Source organism: Triticum dicoccoides, chromosome 6A (assembly GCF_002162155.2).
Source record: "Triticum dicoccoides isolate Atlit2015 ecotype Zavitan chromosome 6A, WEW_v2.0, whole genome shotgun sequence".
Classification (NCBI taxonomy): Eukaryota; Viridiplantae; Streptophyta; class Magnoliopsida; order Poales; family Poaceae; genus Triticum; species Triticum dicoccoides.
The window spans coordinates 546365652-546393243 of record NC_041390.1 but is presented as its reverse complement, the minus strand read 5'-3'; the positions used below and the strand labels follow the sequence as shown (position 1 = coordinate 546393243).

The 27592-nt window shown below is 42.3% G+C and overlaps 1 protein-coding gene and 1 long non-coding RNA gene across 2 annotated transcripts; one reads left to right on the top strand and one right to left on the bottom strand.

Annotated features, from left to right (window-relative positions):
* The first annotated feature begins 471 nt into the window (after positions 1–471).
* On the top strand, positions 472–2068 carry LOC119317817 (ethylene-responsive transcription factor RAP2-4-like). The gene has a single exon (XM_037592312.1). It carries the CDS (start codon positions 1045–1047, stop codon positions 2029–2031), a length of 987 nt encoding a protein of 328 aa, XP_037448209.1. The 5' UTR covers positions 472–1044; the 3' UTR covers positions 2032–2068.
* Positions 2069–20633: 18565 nt separating this feature from the next.
* On the bottom strand, positions 20634–23433 carry LOC119317816. Its single transcript, XR_005153781.1, has 5 exons — positions 22308–23433; positions 21956–22098; positions 21703–21848; positions 21209–21246; positions 20634–20825 (listed from the first exon to the last, which is right to left on the bottom strand). It is a non-coding gene; the product is annotated as an uncharacterized LOC119317816 (long non-coding RNA).
* Between the last annotated feature and the right edge of the window lie 4159 nt (positions 23434–27592).

Here is a 27592-nt window from a genome sequence, read left to right as displayed (position 1 = left end):
AGTTAGACACAAATTACAAAACCATTGTAGGAAAACATAGGTGCATGTGAAAAAGGATTTACTTGGTCCTTACTTTAAGCAAGGGGCTCGCAGCTCTTGGTGCAACGCAGAAGCCGAATTCTCGGAGCAGAGCACAAAGGGCAGGGGCAGCACACGCTGAGGTCAAACGAGCGCACCACCACCCAATGACGCGGCGCCACTTGCACAAAGCCACAGCGCGGCGACGATCACCCGCGCGTCCGGAGCACACGAGGCGGGTCCTCATTGGCCGCGACTTGTGGCTCGCGCGTGCTGCCCGGCGTCGGCTGACGCCATGCACGAAAGCAACGTCTCATTTTCAAAACCGCACTGCCAACTCCCAGCAAACAAGAAACCATTAACGAAATTAATCTGATCGGATCGCCTGAGTGGTTGCTTCGCTTCGGCTGCACGGCCGGAGCCTGGCGCTATAAAAGGCCCCGGAGCGACGCCTCTTCTTCCTCAGAGAGACGCCTCAACCCCCACCCCACCACCCACGAGCAACACGCAGCCACATCCACGTCCCATTCCACTCCACGGTGAGGTTGAGCGATCCGACGAGCCCTTCAGCAGCAACGACGGCAGGTTTGTTCTCTGAACTTCTCTGGTCTTTTTAGCGGCAGCCAGCAGGAACACACAAGAAATTCAGGTCCCGTTCAAGGGGTCCTTCTTCTGGGATTATTAGATCGGAAGAAGCGCCCTCCTCTTGCTCGGGATTCTCCTGATTTCTTGCTAACCTCACTACTCTCCTAGGAGGAACAGAGAGATCCAGAGAACCTTTTTTCTCTCCTGGATTCTTGCCTTTTTTCAGCCTTGTTTTGCTCCGGTACGGCGAGAAAGGGTTCTTTTGCAATACCCTTCTAGTTCGTCCGATTTGTTTCCTCTTCTTCCCCTCGTTTCTCTAATTTTATTGAGGAACAGGGCCTTTTTTTCTTCTGATTTTGCACCAGAAAGCTCCTTTTTTTTCATTCCGGTTTTGGTTCGGCCTTCTCTACATCACCTTCTTCTACCTCTGCCCAAGCCCTCATGGCCGCTGCCATAGACATGTACAAGTACAACACCAGCACGCACCAGATCGGCTCCGCCGCCTCTGCCTCGGATCAGGAGCTCATGAAAGCACTCGAACCTTTTATCACGATTGCTTCCTCCTCTTCCTCTCACTACCCCTACCACTACTACTCCTCTCCCTCCATGACCCAAGATTCGTACATGGCCACCCCATCGTCGTCGTCCTACGCCTCCTCGTTCGCAGCCTCTCCTCTGCCCACCACCGCCCCCGCCTCGCCGTCTTTCTCCCAGCTTCCGCCGCTCTACTCCTCGCAGTATGCCGTGAACGGATCCATGGGGCTGGCCCAGCTCGGCCCGGCCCAGATCCAGCAGATCCAGGCCCAGTTCTTCGTCCAGCAGCAGCAGCAGCAGCAGAGGGGCCTGGCTGGTGGCTCCTTCCTCGGCCCGCGCGCGCTGCCGATGAAGCAGTCCGGGTCGCCGCCGCGCGCGTCCGCCGCCGCGCTGGCGCTGGCCGGAGTGGCGCCCGCGCAGTCCAAGCTGTACCGCGGCGTGCGGCAGCGGCACTGGGGCAAGTGGGTGGCGGAGATCCGCCTCCCCAAGAACCGCACCAGGCTGTGGCTCGGCACCTTCGACACCGCCGAGGACGCCGCGCTCGCCTACGACAAGGCCGCCTTCCGCCTCCGCGGCGACCTCGCCCGCCTCAACTTCCCGTCGCTCCGGCGCGGCGGCGCCCACCTGGCCGGACCGCTCCACGCCTCCGTCGACGCCAAGCTCACCGCCATCTGCGAGTCCCTCGCCGCGCCCTCGTCCAAGAACTCGGAGCCGGAGTCCCCCAAGTGCTCGGCGTCGACGGAGGGCGAGGACTCGGCGTCCGCCGGGTCCACGCCGCCGGTCCCGGAGATGGAGAAGCTGGACTTCACGGAGGCGCCGTGGGACGAGTCGGAGACCTTCCACCTGCGCAAGTACCCGTCCGTGGAGATCGACTGGGACTCCATCCTGTCGTGAGCAGCAAGCAGCTGCTGCTACTACTAGTACAGTCTTCGTTAAGCTCCGTAGCTATGATGTAATCTCTCCTTCGATCGAATCGGCGGCTGCTCTGGCCCGACGGCATTTTAGACGTCGGCCATGGCTGCTGCGAGTAGCAGTAATTAACTACTACTAGTAGTAATTAGCCAGTGGTGTTTAGTATGCTACTACGTGGCGTAATTGATCTCCTGGTTGACCTGCCGGCAGTTTTTTCACGGCTAGGCGGCCAGTCGAGAGGTGTAATCATGTTTACCAGCTGAAAGAATTGCACTAGCTTATGTAACTATAATATGCATGTCTCTTGGTGCACCGCTACTGATCCAGCGATGTGTGAAGTGTGCTCTTGCTGTAGCGTTTTTCATGCGTGCATCCCTGAGTTGTGGCCTACGCAGATGCTTCGTAGTGCCTTTTCTGATTGCGCCAAAGTACAGTATACATGATGACATCTTTTCAGAAACAAAAGTATGGTGATGGCATCAGGTTGCGCTTCTTGGAAACATGTCTATGCATGGGAGACGAATTCACAACCAAATTACTAGCACGTATGCAAAAGCCGATCATGCTTTTCATGGGACCTGAGAATATGAACGGAGCAGAGTTCTAGCTTCCAGTTCATATGGTACTCAAGTCAAGTCAACACATCACAAAGAAGAACGTTGCCACACTCCAGGCCTGCCAAGGGAAGAGCAAACTGACACTTAACAGCAACAACTTATTTACACGCAGCACCCAAGTTTATTAGGTTGCCTATGTCGATTGGTATTCCCTCTTCTCCCAAAATGAAAAGAACCAAGTTTCTACGGATGTGTTTTGCTCTTTGACTTCCGCCCTCTTTCTAGCCTCCGCCTAACTAAAACTGTGGTCCGTCAGTGTTAATTTACATGTTAGTTGTATCCAACTTCCAGTCCCATGACCGCCGATCTTCTGAGCTGTTTGGGTTAGGTCGCAAACGAAAGCACTCTTAACGTCACACACGCATTTGCACCATTTAATCACTCGACGAATTCAGCAAATGTGCCAAAGAAAGAGGCGTCCGGATTTGGGCCGAAGCCATGCAAGGAGCATTCGTTCCAAGCTTATCCGACGAAAACGACCCGGTGGCGACGCCGGGCCAGCCAGCCCTCATCGCCACCGCATCCCACGGCCGGCCTCCCTCCACTGGTTGCAAATTATCAGCAGAACCCAAGTCGCCGGTGAAAAGGTAGAAGACTGAAGAACACGGGGGGCCAGGCAGGCACGATCGATAATGGGGCATCCCCTAACCAACCAACCAGCCAGCCCCTCTCTACGAGCCTATCTCCTCTCCTCTCCTCCAACCCATCTCTATCCCCTTTGTTCTCATTCCTTGGAACAAATGCTACCCAACATTTTATGCTCCCCTTTTTCTTTGAGCAAGGAACATATTCATTCAGGAAAAGAGTACTTCCAGCCGAGATCATATCGTTTCCCTCGCATGAAAGGAAATGGCATTATTGGTGCCTGCGAGCAGAGGGAGGAGCTAATTATGCAAGATACGGATTGATCTGATTAGATGGGGAAAAGGCGGGCAAGGTCGCGGGGCATACGATGCTTTCACATCGATCGCCCGAACCCGTAGCTCGCTGTAGAACAGTAGAGTAGATAGTAGAGTCTAGACTCTAGAGTGGTCGTCCAAGTCGCGGAAAGCGGCGGCGAGCTCGGTGGACCCTCGGTGCCGGAGGCCGACTGATTTGGTTCTAGCCGACTGCCTCTCGCGTGTCCGTGGAATCCGCCAACTAGCAGCGACGGAGAGCGACACCCACCGGGCTCGCCAAGGGAGCATCCAGTTTGTTTCGCGGCGAGTTGGGTTGGGTTGGGTGCGCGCGCGTGACTTGGCCATTGCTCATCCATTGGCTTGCTCCATCTTGGTTGCTTGCCGTGCTGCTGCTACTTCGGGCCTGGCGAGTATCATCGCCGATCGACTAATGGAGTAATATCTTGGGGTGGTACTGGTAGCGACGGTTGAACGAACCTGCAGGCTAGGGTACGTGGCGAGGTGAGGCTAGTTTTCGCACTTCGTGGGCGTGTGGGGGTTCGGTAACTTGGGAAGGAGGTCACTGGTGCTCCATGATTGGCGCCGGGTGTTAAAGTCCGGTTAGGTTTAACTGCCGTGCTACGTGTGGCTGGCTGGTGTTGGTCTGTTGCCACCATTTGCCTGTCCTATCTGGCCACCCCTGCCACTCAAAATCAACTCTACTCAAGCAGAGGAAGCACAGCTATACTCGGCGTTATTGTTTTTTTTTTACAGTCGATGGTTAGATTAATTCATGGATCATCCTCTACCTCTTAGGGGAATTCATTTAAAATGTAGTATAGAGTAAGAATGGATTACTAAAAGGGGATTAGTTCAGAATAGGTAGTTATTTGATTCATCTAAGATGAAAAGGAGTCCAATTCTATTTATTTTTTGCAATTTCCATTCCGTGCTTTATTTAGTATATGCAGACAAAAATGCATCCATCCCGCGCTAATCTTAAAATTCTCTATGCTGTAAAAAAAGTCATAAAATTCTCTAGAAATGTTGAGAAAACTTCAAAAACAAGCTTATCTGGCGCAATTGCTTGGAATTTTCTACTCGTCCATATTGCATATGGTCTGGAAGGCTTGCCCCCTCCCTCGTCCCCAAGGTCAAGTTCTTTGCTTGGTTGGTTACTCAAGATTGGATTTGGACAGCTGGTAGGTTCACTAAGAAGGGCCGGCCAAACTGTGCCCTTTGCCCCCTTTGTAAATGGTGCAAGAATCCATGACACACCTCTTCACCAAGTGCTGCTTTACCATTCACTCATAAGACCTCGCAAATGGGTGGCTACATCTCTAGAGCAATAACACATCATGTTGGCACTTGGAACCCTCTCTCAGGGAGCGATGGGTAAGCCTATCTGGCAAGAGCATCCCGATTAGAGAAGTCGTGGCCTCCCTCATCATGCTTATTAGTTGGACCATTTGGAATGGAAAAAACCCCTGTATCTTCCGAAACAAGTGCACTCCACCAACAATCCTCTTCAATTGCATCAAAAGTGAGGCCAAAATCTAGGTTACCGTGGGTGCAAAGAAGTTGGGCTTAATTTTATCAGGAGAGTGACCTTTTTGTGTTATTCGGGCTTTCGAGCCATTGTAAACCATACTCTATTATCTTCTTACTTCATGGATGAGTCAAATCTTTTGCCTCTGTTTCAACAAAAGAAAAACATAAAAAAAGAAAAACATAACGAGAAATGGAAAAAGAAAGGAGAGGTTAACACTGCCTCAAGATATTCTTTTATCTCGAGGTTCAACCTACACTGCGTGTGATTTTGATTCTTTCGGTTAGTGCTAAACTGCTACATGGGTGTTCGACGACTCCTTCTCCTTACTCACCTAGAAGTAAAAAAGTTCATGTTTGTTCATTTGCTGCGGATTACATTAATCACTTGTTGTTCCGTGTCTTTGTCAGGTGTATAAAGTTGATTTTGCATTTCATACATAAAAAAATCTACAAACATCTTATTCACTAATACAATCTACAGCGGTTATTCTCATGATCAGCTCTCGATGGTGGTTATCTCTCCCACTGTACTTAATTGTTTTGTACAAGTCATACATAAGATTATGATTTCTATATAAAGTTACATATATACACATATACTCGCTAAAAAGGTAGTACAAGACTATGCACAAAGCAAGAATATTGTCCATGACATCACAAAAAAGAGAGTGAATGCTCCCCATATACATGGTACACTTTGGGCTCTGTCCCCACGAACTGAGAGAATGAAGAAAAACCCGTCCAAGATCATGCTGATATATCCAGTATGCAAAAAGAAAAGGCTCAAAATTTAGCTCATTGGTGGGACCTCCTATTCGGCGACCTGCATGCCAGAAAGCAGCCATGCGCGCATGGCCCGCTCCACTGCGCGCCTTTCTGGGCCGGCCCATGTGCGGACCCGGATACCCCCTGTTTCCCCCCTTTGAATAATTTGGGATATAAAAAAAGTTCTACTTTCTAAAAATTTGTGAAATTTTAAAAATAAATGTTCATGAATTCACTAAATGTTCATGATTTCAAAATTTTGTTCGGGAATTCAAAAAGTGTTCACGGTTTAAGAGAATATTCATGAATTTGTAAAAAAATATTAATGAATTTAAAAAATATTCATGATTTCTAAAAATGGCCGTGTATTAGAAAAAAGTTCTGGATTTAAGAGAATGTTATCGAATTTGAAGAAAATGTCATGAATTTTAAAAATGTTCATGATTTCAAAAAATTGTTCACGAATTAAAAAAATGTTCATGATTTAAGAAAATGTTCACGAATTTGTACAACATGTTCATGAGTAGATTTAAAAAAATCACGATTCCGAAAAACTATTTGTGAACGTAGAAAAATATTCACGATTTCAAAAAATGTTCATGAGTTACGAGAATGTTTACGAATTTGTAAAAAAAATGTTCACGAGTTCAGAAAAATGTCCATGCATTCAATATGTTCATGATTTAAAAAAATGGTCAGGATTGAAAAAAATGTTCATGAATTTAAAATATTTTCCAAATTAAAAAGATGATAACAAAAATGAAAAGGAAAAACATAAACAAAAGAAAACCCAAAAAGAAGACAGAAAAAGTAAAAAGTAAAAAAACATAAGAAAAACTAAAGAAAACCGTTTGAGAAGGTTCTATAACCTTAAACCTGAAAATGGGCCTGCCCATAAAAAAATCAGCTCATCAGATGGGTACCGCGAGGTACCTAACCAGCGACCCGCCAAACAGAATTTCCCCCACATTGCTGGGCGAGATTCTATATACCGCGTTTTGCGTCAGTTAGGGACCCTCACAAAAGGGAGGCCAGGACTAGGCCCACCCATCTAGGGCACACTGTAGTGACTAGTTGAATTTTTTTATTTATAATTTGTCTGAAAGTACATATATATATTTTGCCGAAGTTATTTTTAATTCAAAATATTTTCGGAAAATTCCTTGTTTTTTTGAATATTACTGAACATTTTATATTAATGCTAATATTTTTTGAATTTGTGAACAAATTTTGATAACAGTAACCTTTTTGAAATTCTGGATAAGCTCTAAAATTGTGAACAACATTTGTAAATTCCGGTACATTTTTTGAATTCGTTAAAACATTCTGAAAATGTGAACATTTGTTGAAGTTTCTTAACAAAATAAATAAATTAAAACACAATTATATTTGAAATTACCAAACATTTTTTGAAAATTCTGAGAATTACTTTGAGAATGGCCCGGAGCATACAAGGAATAGCTAGGCTAGCTATGTGCAAAATGGCAACAATTTGACATATCATCCAATAGGAAATACCCATTGCAGGAGCACATGGAGAGCTCCTAATCTCTACTCCTAATGGAGCAGTTGGTAGTCTCGCTTCCAGGTTTTTTTTCGTCCCATCACTTTCGTCCGGTTTTTTTTCGTAGGTTAACCGTCGTAGATTTTTTTCGATGTTGCTTTCTTATTCACCAGTTTATTTACCCCTCAGCTCTTTCCTTGCAAATCAGCACTTTCCAAACGTGCACGCAATCACAGATCTAAATTTACTAACTTATGCAAATCAACCGATACCTTCCATTATTGCAAATTTCTTTAGGAAACAAATAATAGATTTTAAGGAAACAAATAAAAGATTTTAAAGACGCATCATACTTTACTAACAATCACTAAAAATCAAATCTAAATTAATTAACCTTACCTTAAATCACTCAGTCACTTTAATTAGAAAATATTTTCTTTCCTAACTGAAGTTGGTAGTCTCGCTTCCAGGTTTTTTTTCGTCCCACCACTTTCGTCCGGTTTTTTTCGTAGGTTAATCGTCGTAATTTTTTTTTCGATGCTGGTTTCTTATTCACCGGTTTATTTACCCCTTAGCTCTTTCCTTGCAAATCAGCACTTTCCAAACATGCACGCAATCACGGATCTAAATTTACTAACTTATCCAAATCAACCGATACCTTCCATTATTGCAAATTTTTTTAGGAAACAACTAATAAATTTTAAGAAAACAAATAAAAGATTTTAAAGACGCATCATACTTTACTAACAATCACTAAAAATCAAATCTAAATTAATTAACCTTACCTTAAATCACTCAATCACTTTAATTAGAAAACATTTTCTTTCCTAACTGCAGTTGGTAGTCTCGCTTCCAGGTTTTTTTTCGTCCCACCACTTTCGTCCGGTTTTTTTCGTAGGTTAATCGTCGTAGATTTTTTTCGATGCTGGTTTCTTATTCACCGGTTTATTTACCCCTCAGCTCTTTTCTTGCAAATCAGCACTTTCCAAACATGCACGCAATCACGGATCTAAATTTACTAACTTATCCAAATCAATCGATACCTTTCATTATTGCAAATTTCTTTAGGAAACAAATAATAGATTTTAAGGAAACAAATAAAAGGTTTTAAAGACGTATCATACTTTACTAACAATCACTAAAAATCAAATCTAAATTAATAACCTTACCTTAAATCACTCAATCACTTTAATTAGAAAACATTTTCTTTCCTAACTGCACCCCGCTTAGTGTGCACATAACAATCCGAAGTAATTAGAGTCACATGATTGAATCCATTTATTTAGAGCGACATGATTGAATTCATTTATTAACAATAATCCTCACCAAAAGTGCGTTTAGCAATTTTAGAGGGCGGACCAAAACTCTGCCATCCGCTCGCCCGCGTTTGTTTAGGTACAGGAAAAAATGGCATAATATATGGAAACAACACGACCGGGGCGGCGGCGCAATCTTCGGGGATAGGGGATCGGAGGAGAAGGATTGGCCTGGCAGCATGATCGGGGTGCTTCCCCGCGGCCGCGACCGTCCTCGCGATGCCACCTACCCGAAATCAACGTTGCTCCCTGCCGTCAGCCGAGGCGACGCCGCCTGCCCTCCTACCCACGGTCCGCTGCCGCATGCAGCTACGGCGAGAGGAGTAGCGACAGGGCCGAGGTCCTTCATGCGTTCCGGGATGGAGGCCATGATTTCGTCGAGGTCGTTGCTGCCTCCTACACTCAGGGTGTGTCACCGAGATCGAGGCGAGCATGAGGAGCTGTGGCCACCGCCATGGTCACCCCATCACAGGGGATGGAGCACGCCGTCGGCCTACAGCTTGTGGAGATCACTGTTGCTCTTCAGGTCGCGTGGTGACCGGATCTTGCCGATGTGTCCCTCCCCAACGACCTCCTCTTCGCCCGGTTGGCCGACATGGATCTCGCCATTACTGCCCTCAACTTCTCTGCCTTGAGCTCGACGGTCAGACACCATGGATCCCCCAGCTGGAGGGTCACGTGAACCAGCCGTCCTCCCATGCTGCAGCGGCGAGAAGGTGACATGGCTCTCCGTACACGAAGAGTGGAGTTCAGTCAAGTACTTATATACTTGGCCTCTACTGCTGATCCATGTACATGGAGAAGAACAGACAACCGCTCATTCATGCTTCGTTCCACTCTTTTGCGCTACATTACTAGAGGTGACATTTTCCTATCTCTCTATGTTGTAACAAGCCTGCTGCTTGCATAGTTAATGGATTTTTTATTTAAATTTATCGCTGCTTAGTGCTTTGTTGCAATTGTTCACCCAAGATTCTTATATATAATATGAACGTATGTAGGCATACTTAGCTTTGCTATTCCATTTTTTCTGGCGCATAGAAATAAGAGTATTGTCCAGGTTAGGTATTCAATTGAGTATGGTATTTGGATTGCTATCAGAATGTCTTTTCTATGCATGTGATTTCTCACATCTGGTTATAATATTTGTGAAGACGTGCATTGCACGTGCACTTGGAAGCGGGCCCGTGGCTCGCGCTGGACGGCGCCGACGCCGACCCGAGCCACATCGTTCGCGTATTCTTGGAGCTGTGGCTGGTCGATTTACATGAAATTAATTCCCTCAGTTCTGGTGGCAAATATAATACATATAATCCATATTGTTATGCACTAGCGTGTATGTGTGAAATAGATGGATTATGGTCCCGTACCCAATAAAATGGATATGTGTGTGTGTGTTAGAGAGAGAGGGAGAGGGGGATAGAGAGTGAGGAAAAGGGAGGGAGAGTGTGTGTCTGTGTGTGTGAGAGGATTTGATGGTAAAAAAGATCGCCAATGTCGTAATATTGAACTCTTAAAGTTAATGTGGCCCCGTTGCAACGCACGGGTGTTCTTCTAGTCAACGCTCAAATTGCTGGTTGGCACTATTAACGCTCGCACGTGACGTGCAATGGGCCGGCACAGTAACCTGCTTCAAAAACAAAACATGAAGAAAAATGTAGAAATTAGGGCTTGTTTGGGACTACTCCGCTTCACAAAAATCGGTTTCGCTCCACTAAATTCACTTTGGAGCAGTTCCATCTAGAAGTTGTAGTACTATCAAAGAGAATGTTTGGCTGCCATCTAGTTTCAGCTTCAAAAATCAGAAATTTGGTGGAAAGGATCTATTTGATTGGTTGAGGGGGAAGAAACGAAGGGGTGTCCACTTATTGGTGGCAGTGGTGGGTAATTTCCACCTAACTCCAGCTTTTAGAGTTTTTTGGAGCACCTCCTGAAGAACTTCATAAAAAACTAAGGCTAACCATAATGGGGGTAACTTAGGTAGTAACTTAACACATCCCAAGATAATTTTGCTTATGTGGCAAGTATTTAATAAGGAGAGAGGTGCTTGGAGTAACATAATGTGTTACTGTAACATAGCGCTTCCTAAGGTAAAATGAGTCTATAAGACGATAAATGAAACAAACTATGACACTACTACTAAGATACTTTGCACTATGGGGGTAGTAACTTAGACTAGTGTCATGCATATGACACTAGTCTAACTTACTCCCCACTATGACTAGCCTAAGAGTTGTACCCCAGATTCTAGTTTTTTTGCGGAGCGGCATATCGTGGAGCTACCCTGTTTGGCTTGTGTTTTCTGAAACGTAGCTGAATTTTAAGGAGCAAAGCAGTCCCAAATTGGGATTTGTCGGCAGCCTAACGCAACAACCACTGGACCAAACTCACTCTACTGTCAACTACCAGTTAACCTTTCTTTTAGTAAAACGTTAACATATGCCATGTATAAATTAATTAAAAAAGGAACCCTAAATTTATAAAAAAATTCATCAATTTTTAAGAAAAGTCCACAAAACTGAATAAGTTCATCAATTTTGGAGGAAAGTTCACAAACTAGGAAAGTCTTCATCGATTTTGAAAAAAGGTTAAACAATTTTGGTAAAAAGTTCATCTTTTTTTAATAAATTATCAAAAGAAGTTCATCAGTTTTCAAAAATGTTCACAAACCGTGAAAAAGTTCGATTGATTTGAAAACAAGTTCATCAATTTTGGCAAAAAAAATCACAAAAGTGAAAAAGTTCATCAACTTTCAGCAAATAATTCATGAGTTTGAAAAAAGTTTATTAATTTTGAAAATTAAGTTCGTGAATTCAACAAAAAGGTCACCGTAGTTTGAAAAACTTCGTGGACATCGATAGAAAAAGTTCACGCATTTTGAGAAAAAAGAAAGGAAAAAGGGACAAGAAAAATAGAAAAGGAGATGAGAAGAGAAAACAAGAAAAAAGAAAAGAAAGGAAGAAAGAAAACAAAAAGTAAAACTGAATAAAATCATCAGAAACTCACTAACAAATTTAAGAATGCTCTCGGGATATATTTTGAAAACAATAAAATATATGAAGCATGTGACAAAATGTTGTATGAAAAGAGAAATATATTAGACTGGAGTCAAAAGGGGTGCCATTTTTAACAAAAATGTGTAACATGACCTACATATATTAACTACAACATACAAATATAGGTAGGTCACATTGGCTACAACATACAAATATATGTAGGTCATGCTACAAAAATGTGTAACATGACCTATGTAGCATGACCTACATATATTTGCTACAACGTATAAATACTAGTGGTTGGGGCGCCACCGGGTGGCACCGCTTAAGGCGTGCATGTGTGGTGCCAGGTAGGTGGCCGCACTTTTCATTCACTTCTTGGCGCTATGGGTAGAACATGTACATGGAACTGCTGATCAACTCATGTGGACTTTGATTACAGTTCAAGCTGAGTAGTGTAGATAGTAGTTACAAGACCAACAGAAATGCATTACTTGCAATGTACATTCATAAAATAAATCAGAGATATTATTAATAGGTAGGCTTATATGAACATAGAGTAGCAGTCTTACATCCTACAAAGACTAGCAACTATAGAGATGATGGACTACAGAGCCTAAATTTTCTAAACTCAAGCATCCACAAAATGAAATCATCTCATGATGATGATGAATGATAACCACTCGGCATAACTCCAAAGACCCAATAAAAAGCCAAGACTCTTCGACTAAAATTTTGAATCATGAAAGAGAATCATAGCAGGCCGATGATCTGAACTACAACCGAGGAGTTCTTTCCTCCCTCTTTCCCTGAATTACATGTCTACAAATAAATTTCAGAACCATGGGGACAACATGGAGTTCCAGTGAGTTGGTATGAGATCGCAAGAAAGGAGATCCTGAAGCTATCTATCTGAAATCCATCTGATGGTAGTACCAATATATATCATACCCATATATTAAAAATGTGATATTGACCACAAAAGTATTGCAGGACAATTAGAAAAGAACACATGACATCCTAAAAAGAAGAACATATGAGATCTTAATCACAACATATAAAGTTCAATGTTTTTACAAAATCAAATGACTCCTAATCTTTTATCGTTACCATATGTGGGAGCCGACAGTTTTGCTAAAAATGATTCTATTTTAACTTCAGTTATACAAAGTTCCTATATCAAATAATTTAAACATCAAAAAATCATGCAAAATATTTATTGAAATTTCTTAACAGAAAAGATAAGAGCGGAAGGGGGAGACTACTCATGAAAAATACTATGCAACAGACAATATTATTAATTATTAGACATATTTTCTCAATAACACTTATAACAAAATGGGCCCCCTAAATTTTGGATTAATGTAAAAGAAGAAGCAAGTGCAGACCTGTGGAGTTGCCAATTTATTGACTTTTTGATGATTAGTGGCTGGGGCGTGCCATTGGCACGCCTCCTGAGCGTTGATGTGTGCACTTATCTAGCTTACACACATCCTTAGGTCTAGGTTGATCCTTGATTATATACAACAAAAGTGATTTGGCTACAAGTAAATGTAGCTATTGGACATGATGAGGGTGCTCCCTCTTGAGCGTTATTGTATGCACTAATCATACTGCAACGTTCTAACAGCGCGGACAAACGACAGTGGTTAAAAATATAACACTACCGATAGCAACAAAAAATAGCAGCCCCTAGAAAACCTCTGGCATGGTTCTTTTAAATCACATTCTCCATAATCAGCTTGTCTCCGGTGTATCCCTTCTCTTTAAAAAATATAACACTACCGACAGGCATGGAGGTCACTAACTTATAAAGTGGGTAAGCACCGCAAAGATGACATTCATGACCTGGGCACCCGTGTATCCCTTCTCTATAATCAGCTTGTCTATATACCATGCCCCTAGAGAATAGCCGCAGAATAGAAGCGTCATGACGGTGCCCATGTGATACGTCTCCAACGTATCTATAATTTTTGATTGCTCCATACTATATTATCTACTGTTTTAGGAAAATTGGGCTTTATTTTCCACTTTTATATTATTTTTGGGACTAACCTATTAACCGGAGGCCCAGCCCAGATTTGCTGTTTTATGCCTATTTCAGTGTTTCGAGGAAAAGGAATATCAGACGGAGTCAAAACGGAACGAAATCAACTGAAGAAGTTATTTTTTGGAAGGAAACCCACCTGATGGACTTGGACCCCACGTCAGAAGATACGGGAGGTGCTCACGAGGGTGGGGGGTGCGCCCTCCCCCCATGGGCGCGCCCCCTGCCTCATGGGGCCCCCGTAGCTCCACCGACGTACTCCTTTCACCCATATATACCGTCGAACCCTAAAACTTCCAGAACAGAACATAGATCGGGAGTTCCGCCGCCGCAAGCCTCCAGAGCCACGAAAAACCAATCGGGACCCCTTTCCGGTACCCTACCGGAGGGGGGATCCATCTCCGGTGGCCATCTTCATCATCCCGGCGCTATCCATGACGAGGAGGGAGTAGTTCACCCTCAGGGATGAGGGCATGTACCAGTAGCTATGTGTTTGATCTCTCTCTCTCGTGTTCTCTCTCGTGTTCCATCTATGACACGATCTTGATGTATCCTGAGCTTTGCTATTGTAGTTGGATCTTATGTTTCTTCTCCCCCTCTACTCTCTTGTGATGAATTGAGTTTTCCCTTTGAAGTTATCTTATCGGATTGAGTCTTTTATGAACACTTGATGTATGTCTTGCCGTGCTTATCTGTGGTGACAATGGGATATTACGTGCCACTTGATGTATGTTTTGGTGACCAACTTGCAGGTTCCGCCCATGAACCTATGCATAGGGGTTGGCACACATTCTTGATTCTCCGGTAGAAACTTCGGGGCACTATTTGAAGTACTTTTATGTTGGTTGGATAAATCTGAGATTGTGTGATGCATATCGTATAATCATGCCCACGGATACTTGAGGTGACAATGGAGTATCTAGGTGACATTAGGGTTTTGGTTGATTTGTGTCTTAAGGTGTTATTCTAGTAAAAACTCCAGGGTTGTTTGTGACACTTATAGGAATAGCCCAACGGATTGATTTGAAAGAATAACTTTGAGGTGGTTTCGTACCCTACCATAATCTCTACGTTTGTTCTCCGCTATTAGTGGCTTCGAAGTGACTCTTTGTTGCATGTTGAGGGCTCGTTATATGATCTATCTATGTTATTATTGTTGAGAGAACATGCACTAGTGAAAGTATGAACCCTAGGCCTTGTTTCCTATCATTGCAATACCGTTTACGCTCACTTTTATCATTAGTTACCTTGCTGTTTTTACATTTTCAGATTACAAATACCTTTGTCTACCATCCATATTGCACTTGTATCACCATCTCTTCGCCGAACTAGTGCACCTATACAATTTACCATTGTATTGGATGTGTTGGGGACACAAGAGACTCTTTGTTATTTGGTTGCAGGGTTGCTTGAGAGAGACCATCTTCATCCTACGCCTCCTACGGATTGATAAATCTTAGGTCATCCACTTGAGGGAAATTTGCTACTGTCCTACAAACCTCTGCACTTGGAGGCCCAACAACGTCTACAAGAAGAAGGTTGTGTAGTAGACATCAAGCTCTTTTCTGGCGCCGTTGCCGGGGAGGCTAGGAAAGCGGCACTCACACCCCGTCAACTAAGCTCTTTTCTGGCGCCGTTGCCGGGGAGGTGAGTGCTTGAAGGTATATCTTTAGATCTTGCAATCGAGTCTTTTAGTTTCTTGTTTTATCACTAGTTCAGTTTATAAAAGAAAATTACAAAAAAATGGAATTGAGTTTGTCTCATACACTTCACCTTTTTAATATCTTTCGTGAGTATGATGGAAAAGAAAATTGTGCCAAAGTGCTAGAAGAAGAATTACATAGAATTCTTGGCATAAAATATGTGAATGATGAGCATGATTGCAATGTTGTTAGTACGAATTCTTTGAATATCCATGATGCTAATGATATGCAAAGCCACAAGCTCGGGGAAGCTATGTTTGATGAAGATGATATTTTTGGTCCCCCAAGCTTTGATGAGCAAATTTATTATGATGAAAGCATGCCTCCTATCTATGATGATTATTATGATGAAACGTATGCTTTAAAGAATAATGATAACCATGAAACTTGTCATCTTGATCTTAATTTTCAATCACATGATAGCTATTTTGTTGAGTTTGCTCCCACTATTATTCATGAGAAGAATTTTGCCTATGCGGAGAGTAATAAATTTTCTATGCTTGTAGATCATGAAAAGAATGCTTTAGGTGCTGGTTATATTGTTGAATTCATTCATGATGCTACTGAAAATTATTATGAGGGAGGAACATATGCTTGTAGGAATTGCAATAATATCAAGTTTCCTCTCTATGTGCTTAAAATTTTGAAGTTATGCTTGTTTTACCTTCCTATGCAAGTTGATTCTTGTCCCCACAAGTTGTTTTCTCACAAAATACCTATGCATAGAAAGTGGGTTAGACTTAAATGTGCTAGTCATATTCTTCATGATGCTCTCTTTATGATACAATCCTTATCTTTTATGTGAGCATCATTGAAATCATCATGCCTAGCTAGGGGCGTTAAACGATAGCGCTTGTTGGGAGGCAACCCAATTTTATTTTTGTTCCTTGCCTTTTGTTCCTGTTTAGTAATAAATAATTCATCTAGCCTCTGTTTAGATGTGGTTTTATGCTTTTAATTAGTGTTTGTGCCAAATAGAACCTTTGGGAAGACTTGGGGAAAGTCTTGTTGATCATGCTGTAAAAAGAGAAACTTTAGCGCTCACGAGAATTGCTGCCATTTTTATTTGGAGAGTTATATTTAGTTAATTCTTTTTGCAGATGATTAATAGATAAATTCCTAAGGTCCAGAAATTTATGTGAGAATTTTATGAGTTTCATAAGTATACGTTTGATCCAGATTACTACAGACTGTTCTGTTTTTGACAGATTCTATTTTTGTGTGTTGTTTGCTTATTTTAATAAATCTATGGCTAGTAAAATAGTTTATAAACCATAGAGAAGTTGGAATACATTAGGTTTAACACCAATATAAATGAATAATGAGTTCATTACAGTACCTTGAAGTGGTGATTTATTTTCTTATACTAACGGAGCTTACGAGTTTTCTGTTAAGTTTTGTGTTGTGAAGTTTTCAAGCTTTGGGTAAGGATTCGATGGACTATGGAATAGGGAGTGGCAAGAGCCTAAGCTTGGGGATGACCAATGCACCCCCAGGTAATATTCAAGGACAACCAAGAGCCTAAGCTTGGGGATGCCCCGAAAGGCATCCCCTCTTTCGTCTTCGTTCATCGGTAACTTTACTTGAAGCTATATTTTTATTCACCACATGATATGTGTTTTGCTTGGAGCGTCGTGTCATTTTATTTTGTTTTGCTTGCTGTTTGGATACAATACCAAGATCTGAAATTATTAAATGGGAGAGTCTTCACATAGTTACATAATTAGTCGACTACTCATTGATCTTCACTTATATCTTTTGGAGTAGTTTGTTGTTTGCTCTAGTGCTTCACTTATACCTTTTAGAGCATGGTGGTAGTTTTATTTTTAAGAAATAAATGAACTCTCATGTTTCACATAGATTATTTTGAGTCATTAATAGCATGGTAATTCGCTTAATGTTAATATACTTGGTATTCAAGATATGTGAAACTTTCTTTTGAGTGCGTTGAATACTAAGATAAGTTTGATGCTTGATAATTGTTTTGAGATATGGAGGTGATAATATTAGAGTCATGCTAGTTGAGTAGTTGTGAATTTAAAGAATACTTGTGTTGAAGTTTGTGATTCCCGTAGCATGCACGTATGATGAACCGTTATGTGATGAACTCAGAGCATGATTTATTTATTGATTGTCTTCCTTATGAGTGGCGGTCGGGGACGAGCGATGGTCTTTTCCTACCAATCTATCCCCCTAGGAGCATGCGCGTAATACTTTGCTTTGATAACTTGTAGATTTTTGCAATAAATATATGAGTTCTTTATGACTAATGTTGAGTCCATGGATTATACGCACTTTTTCCCATCCTTCCACTATTGCTAGCCTCTCTAATACCGCGCATCTTTTGCCGATATCATACACCCACCATATACCTTTCTCAAAACAGCCACCATACCTACCTATTATGGCATTTCCATAGCCATTCCGAGATATATTGCCATGCAACTTTCCACCGTTCCGTTTATTATGACACGCTCCATCATTGTCATATTGCTAGTATGATCATGTAGTTGACATCGTATTTGTGGCAAAGCCACCGTTCATAATTCTTTCATACATGTCACTCATGAGTCATTGCGTATCCCGGTACACCGCCGGAGGCATTCATATAGAGTCATATTTTGTTCTAAGTATCGAGTTGTAATTGTTGAGTTGTAAGAAAAATAAAAGTGTGATCATCATCATTATTAGAGCATTGTCCCAAGTGAGGAAAGGATGATGGAGACTATGATTCCCCCACAAGTCGGGATGAGACTCCGGACGAAAAATAAAAAAAATAGAAAAAAATAGGCCATAAAAAAGAGAGAAAAGGCCCAAACAAAAAAATAAAAAAATAAAAAAATGAGAGAAAAAGAGAGAAGGGACAATGCTACTATCCTTTTACCACACTTGTGCTTCAAAGTAGCACCATGATCTTCATGATAAAGAGTCTCTCATTTTGTCACTTTCATATACTAGTGGGAATTTTTATTATTATAGAACTTGGCTTGTATATTCCAATGATGAGCTTCCTCAAAATGCCCTAGGTCTTCTTGAGCAAGCGAGTTGGATGCACACCCACTTAGTTTCTTTTGTTGAGCTTTCACATACTTATAGCTCTAGTGCATCCGTTGCATGGCAATCCCTACTCACTCACATTGATATCTATTAATGGGCATCTTCATAGTCCGTTGATACGCCTAGTTGATGTGAGACTATCTTCCCTCTTTTTGTCTTCTCCACAACCACCATTCTATTCCACATATAGTGTTATATCCATGGCTCACGCTCATGTATTGCGTGAAGATTGAAAAAGTTTTGAAAATGTTAAAGTATGAAACAATTGCTTGGCTTGTCATCGGGGTTGTGCATGATTTAAATATTTTGTATGGGGAAGATGGAGCATAGCCAGACTATATGATTTTGTAGGGATAACTTTCTTTGGCCATGTTATTTTGAGAAGACATGATTGCTTTGTTAGTATGCTTGAAGTATTATTATTTTTATGTCAATATGAACTTTTGTCTTGAATCTTTTGGATCTGAATATTCATATCACAAGTAAGAAGAATTGCAATGAAATTATGCCAACTAGCATTCCACATCAAAAATTATCTTTTTACCATTTACCTACTCGAGGACGAGCAGGAATTAAGTTTGGGAATGCTTGATACGTCTCCAACGTATCTATAATTTTTGATTGCTCCATGCTATATTATCTATTGTTTTAGGCAATATTGGGCTTTATTTTCCACTTTTATATTATTTTTGGGACTAACCTATTAACCGGAGGCCCAGCCCAGATTTGCTGTTTTATGCCTATTTCAGTGTTTCGAGGAAAAGGAATATCAGACGGAGTCAAAACGGAACGAAATCAACTGGAGAAGTTATTTTTGGAAGGAAACCCACCTGATAGACTTGGACTCCACGTCAGAAGATACGGGAGGTGCTCACGAGGGTGGGGGGCGCGCCCTCCCCCCTGGGCGCGCCCCCTGCCTCGTGGGGCCCCCGTAGCTCCACCGACGTACTCCTTTCACCCATATATACCGTCGTACCCTAAAACTTCCAGAACAGAATATAGATCGGGAGTTCCGCCGCCGCAAGCCTCCAGAGCCACGAAAAACCAATTGGGACCCCTTTTCGGTACCCTGCCGGAGGGGGGATCCATCTTCGGTGGCCATCTTCATCATCCCGGCGCTATCCATGACGAGGAGGAAGTAGTTCACCCTCGGAGATGAGGGTATGTACCAGTAGCCATGTGTTTGATCTCTCTCTCTCTCGTGTTCTCTCTCGTGTTCCATCTATGGCACGATCTTGATGTATCCCGAGCTTTGCTATTGTAGTTGGATCTTATATTTCTTCTCCCCCTCTACTCTCTTGTGATGAATTGAGTTTCCCCTTTGAAGTTATCTTATCGGATTGAGTCTTTTATGAACACTTGATGTATGTCTTGCCGTGCTTATCTGTGGTGACAATGGGATATCACGTGCCACTTGATGTATGTTTTGGTGACCAACTTGCGGGTTTCGCCCATGAACCTATGCATAGGGGTTGGCACACATTCTTGATTCTCCGATAGAAACTTTGGGGCACTATTTGAAATACTTTTATGTTGGTTGGATAAATCTGAGATTGTGTGATGCATATCGTATAATCATGCCCACGGATACTTGAGGTGACAATGGAGTATCTAGGTGACATTAGGGTTCTGGTTGATTTGTGTCTTAAGGTGTTATTCTAGTAAAAACTCCAGGGTTGTTTGTGACACTTATAGGAATAGCCCAACGGATTGATTTGAAAGAATAACTTTGAGGTGGTTTCGTACCCTACCATAATCTCTACGTTTGTTCTCCGCTATTAGTGGCTTCGGAGTGACTCTTTGTTGCATGTTGAGGGCTCGTTATATGATCTATCTATGTTATTATTGTTGAGAGAACTTGCACTAGTGAAAGTATGAACCCTAGGCCTTATTTCCTATCATTGCAATACCGTTTACGCTCACTTTTATCATTAGTTACCTTGCTGTTTTTATATTTTCAAATTACAAATACCTTTATCTACCATCCATATTGCACTTGTATCACCATCTCTTTGCCGAACTAGTGCACCTATACAATTTACCATTGTATTAGGTGTGTTAGGGACACAAGAGACTCTTTGTTATTTGGTTGCAGGGTTGCTTGAGAGAGACCATCTTCATCCTACGCCTCCTACGGATTGATAAACCTTAGGTCATCCACTTGAGGGAAATTTGCTACTGTCCTACAAATCTCTGCACTTGGAGGCCCAACAACGTCTACAAGAAGAAGGTTGTGTAGTAGACATCACCATGCTCGATGGCTGGTGGGGAGTCGGCGGCGCCGAGCCGCCTCCTGTTTCAATTTAACAACTCTCTGCTTGCGAAGCTCCTCAAACCAAGCACTGCAATGAAGCAAATGCAATTGTAAGTACTAGTACATCAATCTAAAAGTTACTTCACTGGAGGACACAAACAATCTATGTTAAACTACAGTTAATAATGACAGTTGAAATGTCCTGCATATTTTGGCTAAGGTACTAAAAATGCATACGAGAATGTTAATAATCATCATTTGAATACATTTCTTCTTCTATCACCTCTCTACTTGATCCCCAGTCCTGCCCAGTGCCCATGATGGATTAGAACTGAAAATTCGTGCACCAAACATCCAAACATTGTCCTTGGAATACATCATGGTATGTAGTATACGCAAGCACAAACTAAATGGGAAGATCATTAACGTCGATAAGTTAGTAGAGACATCACAGGGATAGAAAACACTTACTCGCATGCTTGAATCCCTGGAAATTTTGCTTCACATTGCTGCAAACAAAAAAAGACAGCCAACCAATCAATACTGTAACTTCTTCCAAACATGAGATGGGACAGGCCTTAAGGGATTCAGGTTCCCTGCTTCCCACATAATTTCAAAATTACAATTATTTTGATTTATAAAACCAACTGTGTGAGTGTTCAAAATGTTTTTGCGAATGGGCACAAAGCTCCCGCATATCCAAACTTTTTGGACAAATTGCCCTTGGTAATTGGTACCAAAGCGAGCAAAAATTGTGTAACCTGTGTCATACTGTAATTATATACAGGACCAATTGATATTATACTACATTCTTCCTCAAAAGAAAAAATAAACCATGCCATATTTTACCCATGGATGGTGGTTGGGTGTTGATTTGTCTTGAAATACGAAAGTGGTCGCTAATATCACAAAGATTAAGTTCAGCTAAGATCAGGCATGATTTGCAGGATGAGGAGTTAATTGACCTGCTGGTGCATCCTCCATTATTCATAGAGTAGCTTCCAAATGTACTCACTTTCACCTCATTTTCTTGTAAATACTGATGGTAATCCCGCAGGGCGGTGTCTCAAGTTACAATTTATGAAGTTGCTGCAGCAACATGAGAAGATAGCTGAAACCAGGCACATTACTGTGTTAGAACCAAAGCTTGTAAAATTGCCACCCTTATCAAAACAGGATTGTTCTTGGTTCTTCAAGACAAAAACCGAATGCACCTACAGAGAAATATGGGTATTATATCATGCTTGTGCGTGGAGGGAAGCTGGCATCACCAGCATCTCCCGTGGACAAGGAGGAACTTTAGGAGGAGCATGTGGACGACGGCTGCCTCGAGCAGAAGAAGCTCTCAATGTGCACATAACCTGCATAAGTTACAAAATGATCCACCAGTAACTTTTCAGGCTCAAGCAAAAAAAATGTCCGCATAGTAATAAGCAAATAAGCATTGTTCAAAATTAATTGCAGAAAATATATTAATCAAACTATATTAAACTATACAATTGACGCTCACAAGAGTATACATGTGAATATGGAGATCACACCAAACTGCTTTATGTAGCAAAGCACATACCAGATTTCTCTGTGATCTCATTCTAGTCAAGCAACACTTCTTCCTTCTCCCAATGAGAAATATGGAACGTCATGCTAAAACACCAAAGGGCCTTAGTTTCAGGATAAACTGGGTACGTACTGGTTTGACCTAGATGCACAAAAAGAGTTAATCATCCAAACCTAGCAAAAAATGTTTTACACCGTCGCTCAACACCTTGCGTAGGTTCTTGCTTAAGAATTCAATGCCGTGCAAGCCAAAAATGGCGTCTCCCTTGAACTAAAAAATGGTGCCTAGGTTTCAAAAGATGAGAAACTCCTTTGAGCGCAAACACGGGGCCTACTTCTCAAAAGATGAGAAACTCTCACCTGCCCTGTTATGAGCAACCCAGATGCTTCAGTTCTTTACACCAGGTTCAGATACTCTACTACAGAACAGATAGATAACCGAAATATATGTACACCGGTAACATACTTTGCCGTACAATAGACAAGACAAAGATACTATCGTTCTCTTAAAATAAACCATTTGATCCCATCGCCTCCAAGCCTCCAATCTTTACTCATTCTGCAGTTTTCTTGTCAGCATTACTGCAACACAAACTCCACATCAAAATCATAAAAACTGCAAACGCACATACATCAAACAACTGAAACTTGTGCAGACGGATGAAGGCGGGGGCGGTAAAAAAATTAGGAGAGGGAAAGGAGAGAGACAACCTGCATAAGGACAGATCGATGATCTACGAAACCAACCAGGTCGCATTTTGTTGTGGGTTGCTCCTCCCACGGCCACCCCCTCCACCTGTTAGACCTCCTCTGCCTCGGCCTCCAGCGACCTGAAGCGGTCGGTCAGCTCGGCCAACGGGTTGGCCCCGCCCCCTCGACTCGTCTGCGCCGCCGCAGTCTGAGGAGGCCATCACCACCAGCGACGCTTCTTCTGCCCCATCCCCGGTTGAGGAGCATGGATGGTGGCTGCGGCAACCCTAGCGGAGAGGCGAGAGAGGAGAGGCAGAGGGAGGAAAAGAAAGGCTAAGGTGGAGCTCGGGACGGAAGATGAAGCACGAGCACGGGTGAGGGCCACGGCGGCGGCGGAGGAGGAACCCTAGCTGGGAGGAAAGAACGAAAGATTGGTTGGGTGCGAGAGGTGCGAGCGTTTTGTTTTTGTCCTTATTTTTTTGGGATCGTTCGTGTTTTATTTTGTCTTCGTTCGGCACAGTAAATCTCGGCAGGTGGATCGCCCAGCGATCGCCCTTGCCACGACTCTTAAAGGGTTGTATATGTAGGTCATCCTACATAAATGTGTAGCATTACCGTCTATGTCAGCAAAAAATAAGTGAACTAATTAACATAGGTTTGCTGAGGTGGCATGGTTGCATGAATAGATATAGAAGTAAAAAAATTCGTTGACATATCAACTAAGGCTGGTTGTAATGGGGAGTATCATATACTAGTATCATGCATATGATATTAGTCTATAATACTACATCCCTAATGCATAGTATCATAAGTTGGTATCATAGAAGACTACATTTATTGCCATGCATGACACAAAGTAGCACATCATTTAATATGATACGGTATCATGATATGATACTCAAGCCTCTCTTTTTTCATTTAATTCTATGCCATCTCACCAAACTTGCTTAGTTAGCATGTATAGTATTACCTATGATACTTCCATTATGGACAGCCTAAGAATCAGCATGTGAAACTGAATCGATGTGGCCTGCTGCTCGCTGCCAACTGCAAAGAACAGAAGTTCAGAACCAAGGGAGGCAGGGAGCGGGACAGCGAGGGATGGATTCTTGGCGCTGTCTGCACACGTAATCGTCAATCAACCAACGGCAACAGCCGCGGCCGCCTGGCGGCTCGCGTGCTATCTGCAAAGAGAACATAACAGGGTATGATGGGAAGGAAGGCGCCGGTTCGTCTCCGTGTCTGATCGACTCGATCGATGGACTTTTATCGGGCATTGGCAACGATGGACGTGTGTGTTAATGGGCCTTTTTCACCGTTTTAGTCTTCTGAGGCCGTAGCGTTGCTGCACTATAAGAAAAGGGTCAGTCTAGGACATATCTTATGTCACATCTAGACTGATGTCCACTCTGTTTATGGTCTATTTTTATTGTTTTAGTTTTTTTTTGTTTCTTGTTGCTACATTATATATTGGGAAGCTTAGATGTGACATCCTTAAAAAAACATCTAGATGTGAATTAGACAAACTGTTATAGAAACGTCAAACCTACCCGCGTTGCTGGTCTGGTCGAGACGCTACGTGGCATGACAAAAACACCAAAGTGTGTGGCATTGCTGGAAACACCAAAGGGGGTCGCGTTGCTGCCCAAATACGAAACATCATTGTTAGTGGCGTTTCAAGTAGCTTGTTCACATTTGCCACTTATTTATGAAGGGGACCAACACATGTTAGTTCGGCATTTTCAAATAGAAAAAAAGTCACGACTTATGGTGTTACCAAAAGGTAAGATACTAAGATCGTGAAATAGTTTTGTGTGGAGTTTATCTTGTACTAAAGTTCTCTGCAAAGGTCAAAATTATGAAAAAGGCCATGCGAGCGCGCGGTTTGCTACAGCCATTTGGGCCAAGTCATGGTAGTCTACTGGGCCAAGTCGTGGTGAAGCCTCTGTTTTTCGGTTCAAATGCTGGACTAGCATGTACCGGTTTCATTTTTCTTTATATATACATGCACGGAAAACCCTGGCGAATTGTCGGGGATTCGTACAGGGATATGGGCCGGCCCACTTCCAGCTTTAAACACAGTGCGACCGATGGTGGGAACTCGAACTGGGATTTTTCCCGTGCTGCTTCCTTTCTCGGTTTTTCTGTTTTCTTTCAGTTTTCTTTTCTGTTTTCTCTTTCCCTTTCTCATTCTCTTTTTCTTTTCCTTTATTTTTATTTTACTTTTTCATGTTTTTTCCTTTTCAAAAAAGTTGAGAAATTTCAAATATGTTCGTGAAATTTGTTCAAATTTAAAAATGTTCCTATTAATTTTTTTCCTGAAATGTAAAAAAGTTCAAAATTTTTAAAGAAATTAGAATTAGAAATTTGTTTGCTTATTTTCAAAATATGTTCTATAATTTCAGAAAACTTTACATAATTTTCAAAATGATAAACATTTGGGAAAATGTTTGCATTTTTAAAATTTGTTCACAAATTCAAAAAATATTCAGGAATTTAATTTTATTCTTCATATTTTCACAATTTTTTCATCAATTCAAAAAAGTTCATGTTTTTGAAATTGTTCACAAATTCAAAAATTGTTCTTGTTTTTTAAGTTTGTTCATGTTTTCAAAAGAATTTCACAAATGCAAAATTTGATTCGGGAATTTTTAACTATATTGCATTAAAAGTTGTTCATAATTTGAAGAATGTTCCTATTTTCAAATTTTGTTCCAATGTTGAAAATTTCGAAATATCTTTGGGGTTTTATAAAAGATGTATTGAAATTTCAAATTTTGTTCACATTTTCTTTCTTCATAAAATTGTATGTGTTTTCCTAATATTTTTAAATAATTTAGAAATCCAGATGGTACAGCAAATAACGTGGTACAATGAATACGCCGTTACACTGACTTCTTAAATGTTTAGCGATGTCATATGCCACTAGTAGTTGTTGGCTGTAGTGGCTAGCATCACTCCTAAACTATTTGGGAGTCATGAGGTCGATTCCTTCCTACATGCTTACTCCACTTCGGTGCCTTGAAATGGGCCGGCCCATGGCGGCGTCTCCTTGTGCGTCGGCGTGCTCTTGGACACAACGGGCGTCCAATAGGAGCTCCCTACATGCACATCATATACAATATATATACCTATTTTTTTTGCCAAAAATAATGAGCATTCAACTGAATACTCTTAAATTGAGGTGGGCCCACCCCTGACCACTCTGATGTTCCAGTGTCTGTTTTAGTGTCTATACATGCTTACTCCACTTGCATATTGTCCGCATGTCGAGCGAAGGGTGAATTCATATGGTTTTTTCTTTTCTTATACAAATCAAATGCCCAATCTTGTAAGGTTCATGTTTTTTTTCAAAATAGAGGGAAGGACGTGAAAAGACCGTCATTTTTTCAGATATGTGCATCACCAGAGGGAATTTACAACTTTAGGCCTCTTTAAACTTTTGCCCAGACCTTTAATCGTGGCGCTCCGGTGTCCATACATGCCGAGCCAAGCGTTGCTGCCGACACGCATGGCGACACACACCGGGCGTGTACGCAGACGCTGTCACGGGCCAGCACCAACACGTGTCCGCCATATAAACTGGGTACACTTGCAGCAAAGCAACCGTCGGGACTCTTGCAGTAAGTGACATGACAAGCTGGAGCCACTATGCTATGCTATGCTAGCTTCGACACATATGATCGGACTGACGCGGCACCACCATTGCCGACACGAGGCTCGCTGCTGCCTGCACTGCGCTGCGCTGCGCACATTATGCCCAGCCCGACGGAATCTCTCTCCCCTGCCGTCGCCTCCAGATTCCGGCACCACCCGCGCTGGTTCGCTCGCCCGGGGAGAATCTAGGTCAAAGTCTAGATTCTAGCGCGGCTGCACAGAGACTCAAGGAGTATTATTGGAGGGCAAGCAGTAGAAACCAGCCAATCTCCTGCCGTTCCGCCTCTATAATATGACTCGATCATGGGGGAAAAGAAGGGAACCTTTAGGGCCACGTGAAGTCGAAAGCTGTTTCTGTGCACCTACTACTATCGTGCATGGCCATGGATGATGGGTGGTGTGGAGCTAGGTGCTGCTTTCCGGTGTCCCCAGCTCCCTTTGTTTCTTTTATGAACACGATGCATGATCGGTGGACATGCCTAGTAGGATGATGGGATGGAAGCGTGCAACCTGCCAGTACGCAATTATGTAGACCGCCCGATTAGTATATGTATTGCTTTGGTGCAATGTGGGCTGCTGGTTGGTGCTCGCCAGCCAGTGGTGTCTCTCTCTCTCTCTCCCCCCTTCCCTCTCAACAACGTTTTATTTGGGGGTAGAAGTGTAGTTGATTTTATGAAAAAGAAAGAAGTGTAGTTGATTATATGAAGCGACAAGACACATTATATGGCTTGTCAGTGGCAATGCATTGTGCAATCCAATAATGGTGTTGGTTATAGTTTTTAGTTATCATGTGATTGCTCAACCGCCCAAAATCAATTTGATATTTTGTCCTAACTAGGTATGGTCGGTGCTCACTTCGGTAACCGGCAGATTCTGATAGCTGGACTGACAACAATATTCTCAGCACAGCACATGCTATATCCCTTACTTAATTTATGCGTTAACAACTCT

Bases quoted from the DNA above. Each gene is read 5' to 3' on its own strand.
- LOC119317817 (XM_037592312.1), top strand. From the start codon at position 1,045: ATGGCCGCTGCCATAGACATGTACAAGTACAACACCAGCACGCACCAG.